The sequence below is a fragment of the Chelonoidis abingdonii genome, chromosome 1 (genome assembly GCF_003597395.2).
Source record: "Chelonoidis abingdonii isolate Lonesome George chromosome 1, CheloAbing_2.0, whole genome shotgun sequence".
In the NCBI taxonomy this organism is placed as follows: domain Eukaryota; kingdom Metazoa; phylum Chordata; order Testudines; family Testudinidae; genus Chelonoidis; species Chelonoidis abingdonii.
In genome coordinates, this window is record NC_133769.1 from 246,109,891 (window position 1) to 246,132,539 (window position 22,649).

The 22,649-nt window shown below is 46.2% G+C and overlaps 1 protein-coding gene across 2 annotated transcripts in view; it reads right to left on the minus strand.

The window, feature by feature from the left end:
- Positions 1-11,839, minus strand: part of PLCXD1 (phosphatidylinositol specific phospholipase C X domain containing 1) — a 31,252-nt gene extending 19,413 nt beyond the window's left edge. For both annotated transcript variants that reach the window (XM_032789446.2, XM_032789444.2), the window contains exons 1-2: positions 11,760-11,839; positions 7,630-7,772 (exon numbers count right to left, since the gene is read on the minus strand). In XM_032789446.2, coding sequence (XP_032645337.1) covers positions 7,630-7,741 — 112 coding nt within the window. In that variant the 5' untranslated portion in view covers positions 7,742-7,772; positions 11,760-11,839. The remainder of the gene's footprint in view (positions 1-7,629; positions 7,773-11,759) is intronic.
- Between the last annotated feature and the right edge of the window lie 10,810 nt (positions 11,840-22,649).

Below are 22,649 nucleotides of genomic sequence, written 5' to 3' on the forward strand. Positions count from 1 at the left end.
TTTTGTTTATCAAAAAAAATGTTTTTCGCCATCATGGTCATGGAGAAAAACTGGAAAAATGTGACCCTTAAAGCTAAAAAACCAAAAGGCTAATAAAAATATCCCAAATTTATTATTTTGTAAATCTCATTATTTGGGGGCCTGATTCAAGATTTTAAATTGCTGGGGATTGGCAATACTGGGAGAATGTGTCAAGGTTACAGGGCTAGCTGAAGATGTGTCCCCTTAATTGGCTCTGTGAGAGCAGCCCTTCAGGAGTCTGGCTTGATGCATTTACCTCTCTTAGGGTGGAATTCTACTATTCGTCCAGTCTTACTGAGCTCTGGGATATAGCACCCTGTATATCAGCGTTGCTTTCCCAGAAAGTGTGAGTGGGTTTGTCACTCAGATGAACTTTGAGCATCTGTGACCAGTGCCATGCAGTGATCAGACAGCTTTTTTAAAACCAATGTATTGTTTATTTTAACAGTGGGAACAAAAGATCTAAAGAAAAGGGATTTGAAAATGGACTACTGCATGTCTATCTTACCTAATGGCTGTCCATCCCTAAGGGTAACCTAGGCCTGGTCTACACTACGTGTTTAAACCGATGTTAGCAGCGTTAAACCAATTTAATGCTGTACCCGTCCACACTACGAGGCCCTTTATATCAATATAAAGGGCTCTTTAAATTCGTTTCTGTACTCCTCCCAACAAGAGGAGTAGCGCTTAATCTGGTATACTATATCGGATTTAGGGGGTAGTGTTAGCCGGCAAATGACAGTATTGGCCTCCGGTGTTATCCACAGTGCACCACTGTACCGCTCTGGGCACCATTCTGAACTCGGGCTGCTCGTGAGCAGGTTACAACAGGAAAAGCCCTGCAAACTTTTTGATTTTCATTTCCTGTTGCCCAGGCGGTGGAGCTCTGATCAGATACACGGTGGCACTGCAGTTCCAATCCAAAAAGAACTCGCAGCATGGACCGTTACAGGAAATACTGGAGTCTGATCGCTGGCATGGGGAACAAATGCTGTTCTATCAAAGCTCCGTTACAGAAGACGAAATGCAAAGCATTTTGAAAAAATCTCCAGGCTACACAGTGCTGCCGTGACAAGAGTAATGGGAGCCAGAGACTCAGATGGATGCTCCGGTGAGGGAGGGTATGAGGACCCAGCTATCCCACAGTCCCACAGTAGTCTCGAAAAAGTATCTTGCTTTCTTGGCTGAGCCTCCCAATTGCCTATAGGGTTCTCAACCACAATTGTCCGGGGTTCAGGGAATAGCCTCCTCAATTTACTCCCCCCACCACCACGTGAAGAAAAGGAAAGAAATCGGTTGTCTTGACTTCTTTCATGTCACCCATATTGTCATCTGAATGTGCCTGGTAGACGTGAATGCTGCAAGCAGTTGAAAGCTCAGCTATTTGCGCCTCTCTCCTCCACGGTGGTAGATGGTTGCAGTAGGATTCGGTACTTAATGGTTGATCAGCCTTGTGAGTGCCTTCAGTGCTTGTAACTGCTGAAATATTCTCTTGGCTGGCTGAGGTTGAGGCCAGCTGGGGTGGGGCGCGTCCCTGGGTAAAAAATAGGAATGAATTCCTTTGGTCCACTCCCAGTAGATGGGAGACAGAACGGCTGGTAACCAATCTTCATCACAGCACCTGAGGGCCTGGCTTCAATCCGGCCCCCTCCCTTTCATGTTGTAAAGAAAAGCTTCCTATACTGCCTGGCACTATCATAGCATGGGATGCTGGGTCTGCCTCCCCCCACCGCTTAATGTCCTGCCTGGACTGTTCATAGCCCAGGGAGGCTGCCTCCCCTCTTTTACCTCACTAATAATCATTGTGTTCATTATTCCTGATTCTTTATAACTTCATGACAGAGAATTGGGTGGGGACACTGCACGGGTTAGCCACCAGGAAGGTTGGAGGGAGGAGGGAGCACGGGGGGTTGTTGAGGGGCACCCCCTGAATGGCATGTAGCTCATTTTCATTTTTGCAGGTCTGACATCTGAGCAGCTGCCGCTTTCTGATACACTGGTTCTCTAGTACACTTGCCCCATATTCTAGGCAGATGACTCTATTTTAGAAAACTATTAAAGGAGGGATTGACTTGGCGGAGGTCCATTCCCAGTTTTGCTTTTGCGCCCCGGCCACTCTCAGCCAGGGGCACCCATGATAGCAGCAGGAACATTATACTAGGGGACAGATAACCATCATCCTCCATTGCTAATTTTACCCCAGCAGACAAGTACAGAACAACTGGTAACCGTCTTTCTGCTATCTATGCAAAAGCAATGAATTGCTGCTGTGTAGCGCTGAAGTATCGCCTCTGTCTGTGGCATCCCAGTTACACTACGGTGACTGTAAAAAAAAAAAGCTGAACAGGGCTCCACTGGTTGCCTTGCTTATGGCATCTGCACAGGGCAATCCAGGGAAAAAGTGGCGCGGAAATGATTGTCTCCGTTGCCTTTAACCTGGAGGAACGAAAGACTGACGACATTTACCCAGAACCACCTGGCGAATATGATTTTTGCCCTGCATGGGCTTCAACCCAGATTCTACAGAGGGCGGGGGAGACTGCGGAAACTATGGACAGCTACGGAATAGCTACCCCAGATGCAACGCTCCGGAAATCGATGCTAGCCTCGGACCATGGACGCACACCGCCAAATTAATGTGCTTAGTGTGGCCACGTGCACTCGACTTTATACAATCTGTTTTATAAAACCAGTTTATGTAAAATCGGAATAATCCCGTAGTGCAGACGTAACCTTAGGCAGGGTATCATATGGCTCAAACACCCCCAGCAGGATATCATGTGGCTCAATCTGGTTCTCTCAAACACCTTCCCTCTTCTCAAAAGACAGAGAGTATTCTTTTTAAACCTGCCACAATTCTTTTGAGCTCTTGTGTTCACAGGCCTTTTCCTGTCTTGCCTCAAGCCAGTTTTGTAGGTTAGCTGGAGAGGAGGCAAAATCTTCAAAGCTAGTAGCTCCAGCATTGTCCTGTAAGAGCCCTCCAGTGCTTGCTGAAAGGCAGCTTGTCTTGAGTCTTTCTTTGCCTTCCTGCATATTTTTTCAAATTATTGCCTGTTGGGCTAAACCAATATAATGATATAAAATACATCCTAATAAGAGAAGCAGTGTTGCCTAGTGGATAAAGCACTGTACTGGGAATCAGGAAAGCTAGATTCTATTCCCAGCTCTGCCACTGGCCTGCTGGGTGAGTTTGGGCAGTCATCTCACCTGCCTCAGTTTCTCCATCTGTAAAACAGGGATGATACTGACCTCCTTTGAAACCTACTGAAAAGTGTTATATAATAGCGACTTATTATTACAGGAACAAACTGATAAATTAAAGAGTAATAAGTCACCAGAACCAGGTGGTATTCACCCAAGAGTTTTGAAGGAACTCAAATATGAAATTGCAAAACTACTAACTGTGGTGTGTAACCTATCACTTATATCAGCTTCAGATGACTGGAGGATAGCTAATGTGACACCAATTTTTTTAAAGTCTACAGAGGCAATCCTGGCAATTACAGGCCAGTAAGCCTAACTTCAGTACAAGGCAAATTGGTTGAAACTATAAAAAAGAAAAAAATTATCATACACTTAGATGAACACAATATATTGGGGAAGAGTCAACATGGCTTTGGTAAAGGGAAATCATGCTTCACCAATCTACTAGAATTCTTTGAGGGGGACAACAAACATGTGGACAAGGGTGATCCAATGGATATAGTGCATTTGGACTTAGAATCATAGAACCATAGGGTTAGAAGGGACTGCAATGGTCATCTAGTCTAACCCCTGCCAAGATACAGGATTTGTTGTGTCCAAGACAGATGACCATCCAACCTCCTTTTGAAAACCTCCAGTGAAGGAGTTTCCACAGCCTCCTTAGGCAGTCTGTTCCATTGTGCTACTGTTCTTACAGTTAGGAAGTTTTTCCTGAGATTTAATCTAAATCTGCTATGCTGTAGTTTGAACCCCTTGCCTTTTGTCCTGCCCTTTGTGGCAAGATAGAACAACCTTTCTACATCTTTTTAATGACAACCTTTCAAGTATTTGAAGACTGCTATCATGTCCCCACTTAGTCTCCTCTATTCCAAACTAAACATACCCAGTTCCTTCAGCCTTTGCTCTCATGGCTTGCATTCCATTATTTTGGTCATCTTTGTCACTCGTCTCTGGATTTTTTCCAGTTTCTCTACATCCTTGCTATACACTGGTGACCAAAATTGGACATAGTACTCCATCTGAGGCCTAACTTGTGATGAATAAAGCTGTACTAACACCTCCTATGATTTGCGTGCTATGCCTCTGTTCAAGCAATCTAAAATTGCATTTGCACATTTTGCAACAGCATCACACTGTTGACTCATGTTGAGGATGTGATTCACCACAACTACACAGATCATTCTCAGCAGTGCTGCTGCCATTCCAGTGATTCCCCATTCTGTATTTGTACTTTTGGTTTTTCTTCTCTTAATGTAGCCCCTTCCATTTGTCTTTGTTACATTTCATTTTGTTGTCTATAGCCCAGTTCTCCTATTTATCAAGATCCCTCTGAATTTTAGCTTTATCCTCCAAAGTGTTTGCAATCTCTGATCCTTTTGGAACTCTACTCAAGACCTCCTTCCAATGTGACATCATTCCATTAATAGTTATTCATTGTTTGCAATTATTAATCAATTATGTATCCAATTAATGGTAGTTCCACTGATCCCACATTTCTCCAACCTACATATCAGAATGTCAAGTTGGACTGTGTCAAAAGTCTTGCTGAAGTCCAGATATATTATGTCCACTGCATTCCCTCTATCCACCAAACCATAATGATAATCAGAAAGCCTTTGACAAGGTCCCTTACCAAAGATGCTTAAGCAAAGTAAGCAGTCATGGGATAAAAGGAAAGGTCCTCTCACGAATCAATAATTGGTTAAAAGACAGAAAACAAAGGGTAGTGGTAGGAATAAATTGTCAGTTTTCAGAATGGAGATGAGCACAATATGTTGGGGAAGAGTCAACATTGGCTTTTGTAAAAGGAAATCATGCTTCACCAATCTACTAGAATTCTTTGAGGGAGTCAATAAGCCTGTGGACAAGGGTGATCCAATAGATACAGTGCATTTGGACTTAGAATCATAGAACCATAGAGTTTGAAGGGACTAAATGGTCATCTAGTCTAACCCCTGCCAAGATGCAGGATTTGTTGTGTCCAAGACAGATGGCCATCCAGCCTCCTTTTGAAAACCTCCTGTGAAGGAGCTTCCACAACCTCCCTAGGCAGTCTGTTTCGTTGCCCTACTGTTCTTACAGTGAGGAAGTTTTTCCTGAGATTTAATCTAAATCTGCTATGCTGTAATTTGAATCCCTTGCCTCTTGTCCTGCCCTTTGTGGAGCTGTACTGGCACAAGTGCTGCTCAACAAATTCATAAATTATCTGGAAAAAGGGATGAGGTGGCAGCTACAGATGATACAGACTACTCAAGATAGTTGAGTCCAAAGCAGACTGCAAAGATCAAAGGGATCTCACAAAATTGGATGACTGGGCAATAAAATGGCAGATGAAATTAAATGTTGATAAATGCAAAGTAATATATACTGGAAAACATAACCCCAACTATACATACAAAATGATGGGTTCTAAATTAATTGTTCCCACTCAAAAAATATCTTGGAGTCAGCATGAATAGTTCTCTGAAAACATCCCCTCAATGTGCAGCAGCAGTAAAAAAAAAAGCTTAAGAAAGGGATAGACAATAAGACAGAAAATATCACAATGCTACTGTATAAATCCATCATACACCTACACCTTGAATACTGTGTGCAGTTCTGGTCTTCTCATCTCAAAAAAGAGATTTGAATTGGAAAAGATACAGAGAAGGGCAACAAAAATTATTAGGGATCTGGAACAGCTCCCATATGAGGAGAGATTAAAAAGACTGGGACTATTCATCTTGGAAAAGAGGTGACTAAGGGGGGATATGATAGAGGTCTATAAAATCATGAATGGTATGGAGAAAGTGAATAAGGAAGTGTTATTTACTCCTTCAAGTAACACAAGAACCAGGAGTTACCCAATGAAATTAATAGGCAGCAGGTTTAAAACAAACAAAAGGAAGTACTTCTTCACACAACATACAGTCAACCTGTGGAACTCATTGCCAGGGGATGTTGTGAAAAGTATAACTGGGTTCAAAAAAGAATTAGATAAATTCATGGAGGATAGGTCCATCAGTGGCTATAGACCCCCCCCCCCCCCCTCAGGCTGTAGGAACAATCCATGCCCTGGGCCCCTCTATGCCTTTGACTGCCATGAGGCAGGACTGACAACAGGGGATGGACACTTGATTATGCCTGTTCTGTTAGCCTTTGAAGCCTCGGCCATTGCCACGTTGGAAGACAGGATACTGGGCTAGTTGGACCATTGGCTGACCCCAGTTTGGCGCCATTCTACATAATCAGACAATAAATCTGTCCCAAGAGAGTAATCGCTCTCACTGGTAATCCCAGCACAGCAGACTATCTTGGGACTCTTGTAATAAAGAGTCATGCATCATTAATAATCAAGTGATCGAGGATCGGTTTACATCTGATCCAACAGATAGCACCTTCAGTTACTCCCACTCAGCTGTAGACATTAGCCCTTTGGGAAAATAAATGGTATTTCTTCTATCCCTGTCAGAACAGATGTAAGGTAAATGTTTCGTTTACCTGTAAAGGGTTAAGAAGCTCGTGAACCTGGCGACACCTGACCAGAGGACCAATGGGGGGACAAGATATGTCAAATCTTGCTGGAGGGAAGTCTATTGTTTGTGCTGGTTTTTGTTGTTTCTGCTCTTGGGCAAGAGGGACCAACGTGCACCCCAGTTTCTCAAACTTTCTGAAATCAATGGTCTCATGTTTCAAAATAGTAAGTACTAGCTAGAAAAGGTGGATTAGTCTTTGTTTGTTTTCTTAAGCTTGCAAAGTTATTTTCTGGAAGGAGTTTACCTCTGTTGGCTGTAAACTTTTGAATCTCAGGCTAGGAGGAGGGAAGGCCTCTAGGATATATAAATCTGACTACACCTGTGAACATCATCCTGATTTTACAGAGATAATTCTTAACTTTTTTCTTTCTTTAATTAAAGCTTCTTTTTAAGAACTGATAGATTTTTTCCCCCTTGTTAAGAACAGGGGATTGGTCTGAACTCACCAGGGATGGTGGGGAGGAAAGGAGGGGGAGAAGGTTCATTCCTCTCTCTATTTTAAGATCCAAGGAGTTTGGATCAGTGTAGCCTCTCAGGGTAACCCAGGAAGGGGAAAGTCTGGGAGGGGGAAAGGAGGGGGAATGGTTTATTTCTCCTGGTTTTAAGACCCAAGGGATTTGGTCTTGGGTTCCCCAGGAAAGGTTTTGGGGGAACAGAAAGTGTGCCAAACACTACTTTTTGGCTGGTGGCAGCATTATCAGATCTAAGCTAGGAATTAAGCTTAGAAGTGTCCATGCAGGTCCCCACTTTTGGACGCTAAAGTTCAAACTGGGGGAAAAATACCTTGACAATCACACAAATGCTGACCACTCTGTTGGTACTCCAAGGATCTGATGCTTAAACGTTTTGACAACAAGATCAATATCTAGAGGAGAATGTTAATATTTACCTGGAAGGGATAAATTATGGAGAGGAACATCCCAGAGATTTTCTGGCAGGTGTGACATCCAATCACCATTTTCATGGCACAGATGACTGGACTTTTTCGAAGTGGCTTCCATTAGTCGCAACAGTGTGTTCTCACAGGATGTTCTGAAAAGAGTTGAAGTATTTTGTACATTATAAATAGTTTGAGTGGTCTATGCTCCTATTGTATAACTTACATTTGTTCTGTCTGATGAGCTGCAGTCGTAAGGCCTGATGTCAAGCACACTGAAGTCAGTGGAGAGGCTCCCATTAACTTAAGTGAGCTTTGGCTGAGACCCCTATACTCTGGAGAAGGAGTCAATTTACTACTAAGCTGGAGGAGGTGTCTTAATGGTCTCTAAAGTTTAAGTTTGGCATTGTTATCCTCCTTGGAACCACGTGTTCATAACCCAGCAGGGTCACCTCAGTCTTTCCTTCTGAGGTAAATAATCTAAGCACCATGCAACTTACTGTGTTTGGCCTTTCAGGCAAGGCTTGATAAGCTAATTAAAGATCCCACTGCACTATCCCTAGTCACATTTCTTTCCCCTTCACTACTGTTCGGTACATCAGTCAGCCGGTCCCCTCTTCTCCCAGCGTACCTGCATTTCAGTGGTGCTGTGTGTACAGTATATTGAACAGAGGTGCTATGTAAGCTTAAAATAATATTTTTAAGTGCTAAACATTTGCAAGAAATTGGATAGTCTCTCTTTCCCTTTCTATACAGCCAGTGGAAGCTCCTAGGTGTGCAGCACTTCTGAATATCAGGCCACTTATGTAGGTACCTAAATTATGATTATGGGGCCTAACTTTAGGCACCCATTTTTGAAAATCTTTGTTTTGGACTCCACACCACTTTTCATAGAGGTTTCTTGGGCTAGTTTTTTCCACACACGCGTCACCCGACTGAGTTGCAGCACAGCCTCTGAACTTGAGGCCAGTCTCCAAATTAACCTTATTAGCTACGTTAACTAATGAAATATGCCTGTGCAATTTACATTCAAGATCTTTAGGATGATGCTGTAATATCACCACTCGGTGTTCCTCCCTGACAAATGGCTAAAACTCCGAGAGGCAGCTCTTCAGCTGGGGGAAATTGTCAGAGTTCTATTGAAGTTAACAGAGCTATGACAATTTACATGAGCTAAGGATCTACCCCTTGAGTGGCAATGATGCTCCTTACTGCCAAGGAGGACTTGATGCAGCTCTCTCTCAAGCCTGTGAAAGTCAGGCTTGTGATGGAAACTGAGATTCATCTGCTATAAATAATGCAATGAAATTTTGATCCTAAAAATAACTACAAATATTGATTATATGTGTAAGCAGAATCAGGATGAGCTGACTAGTGAGAAGCCAATACATTTAGCATACACTCTTGTGGAAGCTAAAATGGGCTAACTGAGGCCCTTTGGATGGAACCAGTGAGTTGGTATAATAGGGAGTGTGATTTGTCTTGAAGACAAATTTTCGGCTTGGGGGAAGATGTAAACAGTCAGGATGAGCTCTATCCTGACATCTGGTGGTGAATTATAGCAAGTTGTGGAAAAGAACTTCAGGGGCTGATCTTGTTTGCATAGGCACACCCATCCCGCCTAGCATGAGCCCACAGCAGCCATTTGGGCTGCTGTGGGATCCCCAGTTTCTTTGTTACTGGGACAGGAAGAATAAAGTGTTGTTACTCTGATTATGTGACTCAAGGACAATGAAACTGTTTTTTGACAAAGAGATTCACCATCAATTAAGTAGCACTTGCTAGACCAGGGACATGGGTTCCAAAACCCAGTGAATTAAGGGAGGTTGGGGACAGGTATTTGTATCCAATAGTATGGGCCTAAAATACCAATTGCACCTTCTCCTCTCCTCTCCTCTCCTCTCCTCTCCTCTCTACTATGGAATGTAAGTGCTAATCTTAATTCCATTAGGAGTCTAGTTACAGGTTGCTGAGTGGATTTCACTTTGGGCCAATGGTGCACCAGCACTGAGGCTCCCCTACTACAAGCTGAAATCACTGAACAGTGTGGGGGCCCCTGAAGATATGTTGCTGAGCAGCTGGCAGAGCACAGCAGTTTGTGGGATGACTGGAGTGGCTTGCGGAACAGCTGGCGGAGTGGAGCAGTTCACGGAACAGCTCTAACGGCTTACGGGACAGCTGGTGGAGTGGCTCATGGTGAAGGCTGCAGCAGAACCCCATGGAGAGGCGGGGCAGTTGGCCTCGGACCATGTAAGGTGCCCCTTAACACCGCTGTGTGCCCCGCACCCCCTGGGCTGGGAGGTAAAACTCTGCAGATAAACTTTTGAACCCTGAGGCTGCACTGACCAGGGACAGAGACTTTTGGGTTGTTGGACTTCTGGGTGATTTTGGGCTGCTGGACTTAAGACCCTGAAGCGAAAAGGATACTGCCAAACTTACTTGGGGGGATGTCTTTTGCTCATGGTTTATGTTATGAACCCTGTTTGTGGTGTTTCCCAAACATAATGCCGCATTGTTTCCCTCCTTTATTAAAAAGATTTTGCTACACTCAGACTCTGTGCTTGTGAGAGGGGAAGTACTGCCTCTTAGAGGCGCCCGGTGGGTGGTATGTAATTGTCCCAGGTCATTGGATGTGGGCTTGAGCCAATTTTGCATTGTGTTATTGAAACGGAACCCCTAAGAGTCTAGCAATACATAATCCCACTGAAGTCAAGGGAACTTTGCACAGGTGCAGGAGTTTGTCAGCCCATGAGCAACACATGGCAGAATCAGGGCCCTCCTACGTTGTAGGAACTTTGAGGCAGAGATTATGTCTTCCTTTAGATTTTAAGGCCAGAAGGGACATTATAATCTAGTCTGCCCTCCTATATAACACAGACCATAGAATCTAACCCATTCATTTCTGCATTGAGCCCATATGCTCTGTTTGAGCTAAAGCAGGGGTGGCCATCCTGAGCCTGAGAAGGAGCCAGAATTTACCAATGTACATTGCCAAAGAGCCACAGTAATATGTCAGCAGCCCCCCATCAGCTCCTTTGCCCTGCTCACAACGCCTCCCACCCACCAGCAGCCCCGCCGATCAGTGCCTCCCCACTCTCCCTGCACCTCCTGATCAGCTGTTTTGTGGTGTCCAGGAGGCTGGTGGGGGGCGAAGCGAGGGCATGGCAGGCTCAGGGGAAGAGGCAGGAAGGGATGGAGAGGGAGCAGGGCCTATGGCAGAGCCAGGGGTTGAGCTGTGAGCACACACATACCCACCCCACATTGGAAAGTTGGCGCCTGTAGCTCCAGCCCCAGAGTCAGTGCCTATACAAGGAGCCACACATTAACGTCTGAAGAGCTGCATGTGGCTCCAGAGACACAGGTTGGCCAACCCTGAACTAGAGCATATCTTTTTACAAAGAGATCCAGTCTTGCTTAAAGACTGGAAAGCAATGGAGAATCCCTTACACTACTAGATAAGATGTTCCAATGGTTAGTTACCCTCACTGATAAAAAAATGTCTTATTTCTAGTCTAACAGTAGACAGGAGAGGTGTGGACAGTGCCAAGCAATTTGTGGATGTTACCATAATTAATAAATATTCAACCCAGTGACTAGGTAGTATACAATTGCATAGACATAATGGACAGTTTCATTAATATTTTAATATCTGTATTAAACATCTGTAATATGCATGATATATTTCCAAAAACATAATAAATAATACAAACATACCAAAATATAATACAGAGTATTATAATTTTAGTTCATCACCTTCTAAATTCAATAGGCCAAAAAAGATGGTGCGGCATTTCACTGGTGTGGGGTAGTTTATATTGGAAGTACATATTATATGCTTCGACCTGTGAAATTCCTGATGAAACAATGAACATGAGTTCACCATTCCTCTTAGGAACAAACTAATACTGTAGTGATTGGGGAAAATATGTTTACATAAACTCAGTGAACTGCCACTTAAGAATAAATTGTCTCTGGAACACGCAAGCAAAAGCATCCACATCCAGAAAGAGTCTAAATAATTCAGAATCCAACTCACAGATTGCTTTTAAAAGAAGTATATATTCAAATAATTCCAGCTCTTTGATTTAGTTACACTCTAATTTTGTTCTCAAGGGGAAAGGGATTATTTTAGTTTTACTTACTCTTATGAAATCATTTGGTTTTCATTTCAGCTGTTCATTTCTTCAAAATCATTTCCGCTTTTCTTGCAGCTAGTCTTCCCCTGTGAAAAGACTGAACTGAATCTCAGAGACTACAGCAGGAAATAAATGCACACAAGCACAGCATACTCCCTGCTATGGGATTGGTCAAAATCTGCAGCACACTCTCAGATCAAGTGACACTCAGCTTTATGAAAGGAGGAAGAATAAAAGTTCCTCAGGTTCGTGAAGCAGTCTAACATGTAAGAATGAGACACTGTGTTGCTTCATGATTAATGTACATGCAAGGCATTGGGAAAGGAAGTCTAGCAGCACACAAAGTAATAATATTTAACAAACTTTTTGCAGCATTTTAAGATGTAAGGATGAAAAGGGCTGTATAAGAGATAAACTATATTATTTTTTCAATTAATTATTATCACCTTTATCTTCTAACAGCATTTCCAGTCTCCATTTCAAGGAGAAGAACTAGATGACCTAATATTTCCTTTCCCAGCTCCAACTTCTACAATTTCTACATTTAGGATGTAGGTTATCATCATTTATCCAGGTATTGTACAGACATAGGAAGTGAAGGTCCCGTGCTTTAAGAGCTTACTGTCTAAATAGACAACCTATATACAGATAGTGGGTGAATTACATGGACTGACAACTAGTTTGATTCACCAGTAAAGTTTAGCAACCACCATGCTAGTTACAAATGTGTTTCTCACCATTCCTAGAGATACTGAGATATCAGCTGCATGCAATGGAGTGAATGCAGTAGCAAGCTCCCCTATTCAAAATATACATTTAATGTCTAGTCCCCAGATGAAGGAGGTGATCTTAAGGAGTTATTTAGAGCTTTTGTTATTGTAATTTAGAGGCACATTTCTAAAAGTGCCTCTACTTCACTGTTCTAATACAATGAGATTTATTTTTATATAGTTTCCTTTATATAGAGCATTACAAAATGCTCCAGAGGCATGGGACAGAGACATAGTCCTTTTCTAAAGCTGGGTAAGGAGACTATCAGCCAGGGGTGAAAGTAGGCCTGTATGGGCCAGTACAGTGTACCAGTAAGAAGTGGCTGCCAGTACCAGCCCATACACAGCCGACATTAAAGCGCTACCACAGCAGCTCTTTAATGTTGTTGCCCCTTTTGCCCACCCCGCAGGCCTCCAACAGAGCCCTGGGGAAGAGGCATGAACCAGGCAGCACTGATGGGCTGGTTGGGGGAGACTGACCCCCAGCCCGCCTCTTCTGCTGAGGCCCTGCCCCTTGCAGGGTCCCAGAGCCAGGCCCCCATACTGGTAAGTGCTTAATGTTACTTTCAGCCCTGCTATCAGTGGCAGAAAGTGGAAGTTAGAAGGGTTAGAGTTAAAAAAATAAATGTTTAAAAGCAGTAAAGATACAAGTTAGTGTGTTACAGTTCTTGGTTTGCTTATGGGCACCACCTGCTATCTGAGGCTGCAAAACCTATAGCCGCCCCCCCCCCCCCCCCCCCGCACACACACACCCCAATCTGCATAAACAGGAGTCTCTGTGATGCAAAATTGAGGCAAAGAGTTTCGGGCTCATGGCTCCAACTCTCCAAGTCCTTTCAGTACAATCCAAGATTTCCTACCCCTGGAAGGGGTAGAGGAAAGTGGTACCGACTGCTTAACAGCTCACCTGAGGCTTGCTGAATCTATCCTGCCTGTCCAGTATATCAGCGTCAGTTGTTTGCTTGTAGGCTCAGAGGAGATCAGTGGGTGAGCTTCTCGAGGGCAGTTTCTCTGAAGCCTTCCAGGAGTCTCTCTTGAGAGCTGCTGTTTGCTTTCTCCCAGAGCTGTCCAACAACTGGCTTTTAAACTGTTATTCCACCTCTGACATGACTGACAGGGCTAGAGAAGAGGGGTCAACCTTGCCCACAGTAGCCCTTTAACCAAATTTGTCACTAGTGGGGGGGTGGAAAGCAGATGAACCCAACAATGGGGAGAGTAGTGCAGGGTCCATTGAGCACAAAAACAAACAGGATTTTTCTTTAAAATAAGATTTGAAACTCAGAAATCACTAGGGGAAGAGGAGACAGATGTTAAAGGAGGAGGTGAATGTATAGTGAGCAGAGGGATATGAGGTCTGCGATACAGGGGGAAGTAGAATCCGTGGAGAGTTTTAAAAATCAGGAAGAGAAAGTTAAATTTGATTCAGAGAGTTCATAGGAAGGCAAGGTGATGGAGGATGGGTGAGAAGAGAGTTATTTGGCTCTCAGACACAACTGTGATGAGTGCATTAGAAATAGACAGCTAGGTTCCTGCATGCCAGAGCAAATCTGGCTACAGCTGTCTGGACACTTTCAAATTTAAGAAGTAAAGGGCATGAATTCTCCTCTCTGGAGTGACAGTGGTGATGTCAATGGAGATATTCCTGTTTAAATTGCTCTGAGTGAGATCACAAACTGGCCCTAAGGATTTAGAACAATCCTAAAAGAAGGACTAATAGGAAACTGATCAGCAAGTGATTAAGCAAGGACACAGTATTTCAACAGAGCAAGGGTCAAGGTAAGGCTGAATTCTGGTAATATTGCAGAGATCATGATCAGCAGATTTACAGATGAGGAAGCTGTGGGAGGGAAGAAGTCCAGATTCTTGGCTTTGGTTGCAAAAAATGTCCGAGTTAAAGTGATTAATAGTGGAATTAGAAATACTGGACAAAAAGGAACTCAGGAAGAGTTGGTGACTTTTTGAAGCATTTAATAACAGGAAGTTATGGTGCTGACAAACAAGACAGGGAGCTCAAAGAGTGAGTTGATGGACACAGAAAGATGCTTCAATGTCTTTGTATCTGAGTGAAACGTTTCAATTTTGTTAGTTATGTAGGCATCCATCACGGCTCCACAGTTAAAGCTCATTTGAGTTTTGCACTTAGAGCAGGGATTCAACCATTTTACTCTGCGTGAAGAATACACTTTATTTTCCTACCCGTTGCACCACTTACTCTTTGAATTATGAATGGATTTTCTGAAATTTTACAAGTAAGTCTGTCCCAGTTAAAAATAATTTAAAAGGGTCCCTTAATAAATTATGCTGCTCCGTGAGACCTTTTTTTGTCCTGAATGATCTTGTCTCAGACACTGTCAAGCTAAGTGAAAAGTGGCAAAGAAGCAATGGGTAAGTTTTTAAAAGAAATGTGGTGCAATGGGTAAGTTTTTAAAAGAAATGTTTAGAATTGATGGTCCTTTCTCCATGCTATAAGGCAGGGTTGCTCAAACTTCATTGCATCACGACCCCCGCCCCTTCTGCCAATGATTATTACTAACCAACCCCGGGAAGGAGGAGACCACGAAGACTGAGCCCCTCCATTCCGGACAGGGGGACCAAAGCTGAAGCCTGAGCCCCACACCCCTGGGAGGGGGCGCAAAGCCGAAACTTAAGGGCTTCATCCCTGGGCAAGGGGAGACTGTAACCTGATCCCCACTGCCCAAGGCTGAAGCCGTCAGGCTTTGGCTACAGTCCTGGGCAGTGGAGCTCAGACTTTCACCTTCATCCCCAGACCCCAGCAAGTCTAACGCCAGCCCCAGTGACCCCATTAAAAAAGGGTCACGACCCACTTTGGGATCCCAACCCACAGTCTGAGAACCACTGCTGTAAGATATGGAAATGCAATATTATAAAATCCAAACAGTCTTTAACTGTGAATTTCTGGGTTTTGCAATGCTTGTGTTAGGTAATACTCTGTACCTCGGAGAACCACCCTGGAACCTCCATGTGCACCACTGGCATACAAGTATGACATATTGTATACAAAGTGTGCCTTGTGAGGTATCTTTTTAGAAGTTTTGAGCTGTTTGAATATCCTGTTAGATTGTATGTGCTACCCTTGTATGGGCAGTTATGACGTTTTTGCAGTGCGTTACTGAAATATGTTTGGAGTGGGGAGATGCCCACAGTCAACCTTTTAATTGCAACAAAGGACCAGCCAGATGTGCTGATGGCCCATTAAAGGGAAGCCACTCTCAAAACAACAGCCATCCCAGAGATTTCTCAGAGAGAGCATGTATATACCATGGAGACTGCTTGACCAGTGAGGACTGCCTAATCCCCACATCACAGCAAAAGATCTTTTCAGCAAGCTGGAAGACAATATAAATGAGGGAAAGTGACATCATCATTTGGCCTCTTTCTGCCCCCCCCCCCCCCCCACAACTCAACACCTGGAAGAAATGTCTGGAGGACAAACACTTTGAACTGAGGAAGGGTGGGCCCAGCCTGGAAGGCAAGTCCCAGCCCATATTTTGAAGATCTGTAAGCTGTTTGTTCCATCTGTCAGGCTGAGACACTGCTTGATTTGTAGAACTTAGACTGTGAATTTATTTTTATTTCTTTAGTAACCAACTTTGATCTCTGTGCTTGCAACTTAAAATCTCTCTGTGGTTAATAAACCTCTTTTATATTTTACCTAGAACAGTGTGTTTTGGTTCAAGTGCTTGGGAAATCTCAGCTCAGTTTACAAAGGCTGTTGCGTTGTCCTCTCCATACTGAGGGAGTGGTGAACGTACAGTGGTCAAGGCTTCTGTGTAGATCTGGGATGCAAGGCTGGGGAGCTGGGGGAACTAGCTGGAGTCTCTCTATTGTTGGTTCATGAGTGGCTGGGAGATCATTCATGCAACTCAGTTGGGTGTATCCCTGCCTGTGGATGTCTGTGCAAGGGCAGTGCCTGTCAGAGGATTGTAATTTGATGACAACATCACAGTGTGATATTCCAGGTTGGTGGGACAGAGGGCTCAGTGGTCCCACAGTCCTAGTTGCACCCCAGGTACCCCATCATAGTGGCACAGCGAGCAGGGTGAAATGCACAGCTTGTTGATCTGAGTGAGATTTGCTCTTCATATGGTGGTGTAGAGATTTTAAGTGAGACTTAAGTGTGGTGGCTGAGAACAGTCAAAGAGAAAGTTACCAGTTCATTATTTTCTGTTTGTTTATTTCGGGAAAGGAACGTAGGAACAGAAAAAGCAGAATGATGGAATTGCAAAACTAGAGATGTACAGACTGCATGTGGCAGAAAAAGAGAAATAACATCAGCGAATCTTGGAGTTAAAGGACCTGGCGATAAAAGAGAAAGAGAAAACTGATGAATTAGCGCATCAGTGAATCCTAGACCTGCAAGCCTAAGCAGCTGAGCGGTTTGTTTGTCTGGGGACAAATGAATGGCTTAGTACTTCTGAGGTGAAGCGGTAACCCTAAGATGCTAAGAGTACTGGTTGCAATGAGTTTTGAAAGGGGAAGGTTCTGGGCAGTTGGGAGGGTGGTTAGTGAGGAGTGGGTCACAGAGACAGAGTGTCTGGGGGCCGAGGGAAGAGGGTATTTGGAGGTAGTTGTTGGACTGTTTTTTGGGACCCATCAATGCTAGAGCTCATTGGGCCCAGCAGTTAAAGCACCTTTAACACTTGCCTCTGAGTTATAGGTACAGCTGGTGCCCTACTAATTTCAGTACTAGAAAACAGATTGATGACCAGAGCCCTCCAGCAACCATGGGGGAAGACAATTACACAAAAAGGGTTACTCATCTGTGTCATTATTGGGACAATGTTCTTTCAAGTAGCCAGACTTAGTAAAAGAGAGCTGGAGATGGTCCACTCATGGCAGGGATCAATATCCATTGACAGCAGTGGCTATTGCTACATCATATCAGCAAATACATTGACTTTGACAGTTAACATTTGACTTGGCCTAGTTCTGGTAATTAACGTATTCTGAAGCACTGGACTAAAGCTGATGGACTCGAGCAAGGTCTACACTCAAAAGTCAAGTCGACCCAGCAACGTTGCTCAGCGATATGAAAAATCCACACACCTGAGTGACGTTGTTAAGCCATCTTAATCCCCAGTGTACACAGGACTGGGTTGATGGAATAAGTCCTCTGTTGACCTAGCTACTGTGTCCCAGGCAGGTGGCTTAACTACGCTGACCAGAGAAAAGACGGTTACTCACCTTTGTAACTCTTGTTCTTCAAGATGTGTTGCTCATATCCATTCCAGTTAGGTGTGCGCGTGCCGCGTGCATGTTCGTCGGAAGACTTTTACCCTAGCAACACTCGGTGGGTCGGCAGGGCGCCCCCTGGAGTGGCGCCGCTATGGTGCCGGATATATACCCCTACCGACCCAGCCGCCCTTCAGTTCCTTCTTCGCCGGCTACTCCAACAGTGGGGAAGAGGGCGGGTGTGGAATGGATATGAGCAACACATCTCGAAGAACAAGAGTTACAAAGGTGAGTAACCGTCTTTTCTTCTTCGAGTGATTGCTCATATCCATTCCAGTTAGGTGATTCCCAAGCCTTTTGTAGGCGGTGGGGTCGGAGTGAGATACTGCAAAATGCAAAAGCACTGAGCCAGAGGCTGCAGCATCCCTTGACTGTTAAACCAGAGCATAATGCGAAGCAAAGGTATGGACCAAGGACCATGGAGCTGCGCGAGAGATCTCATGGGTAGGTACACGAGTCAGCAGGCGGCAGACGAAGTCTGAGCCCTGGTAGAATGCATAGTGATGTGGCTTGGGGAAAGTGAGCCAAATCATAACAAGTGCGGGTGCACGTTATCACCAAGATGAGATCCTCTGAGAGGAAAACAGGTAGGCCTTTCCTTCGGTCTGCTACCAGCGACCGAGAGTTGGGAGTATTAGGAAACGGTTTTGTCCACTCAACATAACTGCGAGCGCTGTACAGATGTCCAGAGAGTGCAACTGGTGTCCCCATCGCGTTGAGTGTGGAAAACAGGAAAGGCAGATACCACCTAGGGAGGAAAGCCGCGTGAGGACGTAACTGCACCTTGTCTTTGGGGAAAAATAGTGCATGGTGGAACCACCGTAAGAGCCCTGAGCTCGGAGACTCGTCTGTCTGATGTAATGGCTATGAGGAAAGCTGTCTTCCAAGACGGGTATAGCAACGAGCAGGATGCTAACGGCTCGAATGGGGGAAGACATAAGTCTGGTTAAAAACCATGTTGAGGTCCCAGGTTGGGGCTGGGCAGTGCACCTAAGGGTGCAAGCGCTCCAAGCCCTTGAGGAACCTCGAAACCATAGCACAGAACGATCACCGCAGCCTGGGAGGAAGGTAAAGATGGCTGCCAAGTGTACCCTCAGCGATGACACCGCTAGGCCCTGCTGCTGTAGGCCAGAAGGTAGTCCAAAAAGAGGGAGTCGAGACCTCAGCAGGAGTGAGATTAAGCGTTTCGCACCTGTAGGAGAAACGCTTCCACCTGGCAAGGTACGTTGACCAGGTGGAAGGCTTCCTGCTACCCCGCTAGTCACGCAGCAGCCACACCGTGAGGTGAAGTGACTGCAGGTCCAGGTGGCGAAGTCTGCCGTGGTCCTGAGGTATGAGGTGTGGGTGGAGTGGCAGGGTAATTGGGTTGGCTATGGACAGGCTGAGCAATGTGGCGTATCAGTGCTGCCTGGACCACGCTGGAGTGACCATGATGATGCATGCGCACCCTGCCCCTGTGAAGTTTGAGCAGGACCCAATGAGCCGGGGGAGCGTGTTGGCCCTTCTATGGCCTGAGAACAGCATCCGAGATCGGTCCCGGGAGAGACCTTGGTAGGAGCAGAACCGCGGACATTTCCTGTTCATGCGGTAAGTGAACAGGTCCATATGTGGGGAAAAACCCACTTCCGGCAACAAGATGCAGCACACTGGGCAGGGCGACCACTCATGAGACAGGAAAAGCTGCCAAGTTGAAGCATCAAGGCGTTCTGAATGCCTGGGAGAAAGGATGCTACCAGAATTATCGAGTGGGCTATGCAAAAGTGCCAGAGATGGATGGCCTCCTGACAAAGGGAGGAGGGCCATGTTCCTCCCAGGTTCTTCATGGAGCACATGGCCGTTGTGCTGGCCGTAACACTGAGTCGTCACGGCCTCGCAGCTGCTGCTGGAATCCCTGGCACGCCAGGCGGACTGCCGTCATGTGGATGGAGCGGCAATCCCTGCCCACATCAGGGAGGGGGTTAGCCACCAGTCTAGGGAGTCTAAGGTGCTCGAAGGGAATGGTGACTATCGTGACCATAGGGCCCCTGTCCGGGTGGAAGTTTGCAGACTTCGGATGATCAGTGCCATCGCCTGAACCCCCCGTGGCTGTGGTAAGCAGGATCCGGCTCGCTCGGAGTCCAGGATAGCTCCTTGGAAGTCTACCCCCTGCGTGGGAACCAGAAGAGGATGTCTCCATAGTGAACATCAGGCCTAGACGTGTGAATAGGTCCCCGACGATGCCCACATGCTGAGTGATTTGTGTCTTGGAGTCTCCCCAGATGAGCCAATCGTCCAGATACGGAAAGGCATATGCGACATCGGTGGAGGTGGGGGGCACCTATGGCCACGCACTTGGGAAATGCCCGTGGGGCTGGTGAAAGGCCAAACAGCAAGACCGTAAACTGGAAGTACGACGGTTGGCTAGAAAGTGGAGGTATCTCCTGTGCAGAGGGAAGATGGCATTGTGAAAGTACGCGTCCTTCATATCGAGGGCGGCGTACCAGACTTCAGGATCCAAGGACAGGATAATGGTTCCCAGGGATACCATGCGGAACTTCAATCTTTATCAGAAGCTGGTTGAATTCTTGTGGGTCTAGGACAGGTCTGAGACCATCGTACAGGTTGGGGTTAGGGAATAAGGGAAGTAACCCCTTTGCCCCCTCCATCCATCGGCGTCTGCACCTCTTGTAAGAGGAATTGCGCCCGAGAGGAGTCCCTGAAGAGGGACAGGGTTGGAACAAAGCGGAGGTGGCCCCCATGCTCCACCATGTGTAGAGGACAGCGGACTGAAGTTAACTGGGACCACGCCAAGAGGAAGTAGGAGTGGGATCAGGCCTGTAACCGGGACGCCACCCTCGGGCGCACCTTCGAAAGATTGTCTTTGGTCCCCATAGCGATTGCAAGGGACCTCGATCTTGGCCCTCTCGGGTCCTGATGGTCGTCTGCGACCACGTCAGCCGCGCCGTCTGCCAAAGCCTTATCTGTGGGTAGGCACAGAGAGTGTGGCAGTGTGGCTGGGGACGCAAGGGCCTGCAGTAGGACGTTGGCGTATGCACGCCGAGAGAGATCGCATGAGGACCCTGTTGTCCTTCAAGCTTTGCCGTCTGGGGTTGATTTCACTGCAAAGAGGCCTTTACCAATAACTGGTAAGTCGTGAAAGGCCAGAGATTTCAAACCTGATGTCATGAGATGCTCCTTATGGTAATGTAAGCCAGGATGAGCTGTACTCTGACATCTGGTGGTGAAGTATGGGAAGTGTGAAAGAATGTCTGGAATGCGAAATCTCAAATATTTGCATAGGCACGCCTACCCCATCCCAGACTGCCGAGCTGTGGGACTGCTTTGTGACAGAAATGACTCAACCTCAGTTGGGTGGTACTTGCTAGACAAGGGACATGGGTTCCAAAACCCAGTGAATAGAGAGAGGTTGGGGACAGGTATTTGTGCCTGGTGGTGCAGGCTCCTTGTGGAGCTAGAAGCACCAGTTGCACCCCTCCTCTCTCCACTGTGGAATGTCAGAGTTGATTTTTTTTATTCCCTTAAGACTCTAGATACAGGTTGCTGAGCTGAACTCACTTTGGGCTAATGGTGCACTAGCACTGGGCTCCCCTACTATGTGCTGAGATCACTAGAGCTGAAATCACAAAAGAGCTGAAATTACTGAGCTGGGAGCACTGAGTACTGTGCTAACTAGTGGGGGAGCCTGAAGCTATACTGTGGAACAGAGCAGCTGGCGGAGTGGAGCAGTTTATGGGGATGGCTGGAGCGGACCACGGACAGCTGGTGGAGTGGAGCGGCTGGCAGAGCGGAGTAGCTGTGGGGCATGTGGAGCAGCCCACAGAGCGAGCGGAGCCGAGCAGTTTGCAGGGACAACTGGAGCAGCTCACGAGGCAGCTGGTGGAGCGGAGCAGTTTGTGAGGACGGCCGGAGGAGCAGAGTGGAGCGGCTGGTAAGGCGGAGCAGTTCGTGGAGAAGGCGAAGCAGAACCCACGGAGAGGCAGGGCAGTTGGCCCTGGACCACGTAGGTGCCCCTTTCACCCAGGCTGGGGGAGGGACCTCTACAGATAGACTCTTGAATTCTGGGTGGCATTGACCAGAGACTTTTGGGTTGTTGGACTTTGGAGTGATTGGACTTAAGACCCTAAGGGGAAAGGACATTGCCAAATGTACTTGGGGGGGTGGTTATGGTTTTTGTGTTATAACTCTGTTTGTGGTGTTTCTCCAATGGGATGCCGCATTGATTCCTTCCTTTATTAAAAAGATTTCGCTACACTCAGACTCCGTGCTTGCGAGAGGGAAGTATTGCCTCCTAGAGCGCCCAGGAGGGTGTGGTATGTAAGTGTCCCAGGTCACTGGTGGGGCTCGAGCCATTATGCTTGTGTTATTGAAACGGAACCCCTGGATACTGAACCTGGCCCTTTGTTGCTGCCAATGTTCTTACCCAACTGAATGACCAGTGAGCAGGGAGGAGGACGACAAGCAAGTAGTCGAACCCTCCAGAGAGTATCAGCAATCGCCTGGGATGGTCCCGAATAAACGGGTGGATCCCTCTAGTGGGCAACCGCCGATAGAATATCCCACTACCGGGTTCCGTTCCTCCGGGACCTCCTGCACCTGGAGGTCCACATGAGAGCGCTACCCTTTATGGGAGGTCCTGATGACCCTTAGGGTGTCGTGGCACACCAGAATCGCGGTCCTGAGCATAAGAGCTGTCCGCGTGGAAGACAGGTGCGTGACCGGATGGCCATGGAGGTGCTGAAAAATCATGGTCAGAGTCTCTGACTCTACCAGACCTTGCCCAACTTGGCACCTGGGACCCGCTACCGGAAGGCGCACCGGTACCTGGAGACAAGAGATCCGGACCTCCTACTACAGCGGTGCCGGGAGGTCGACC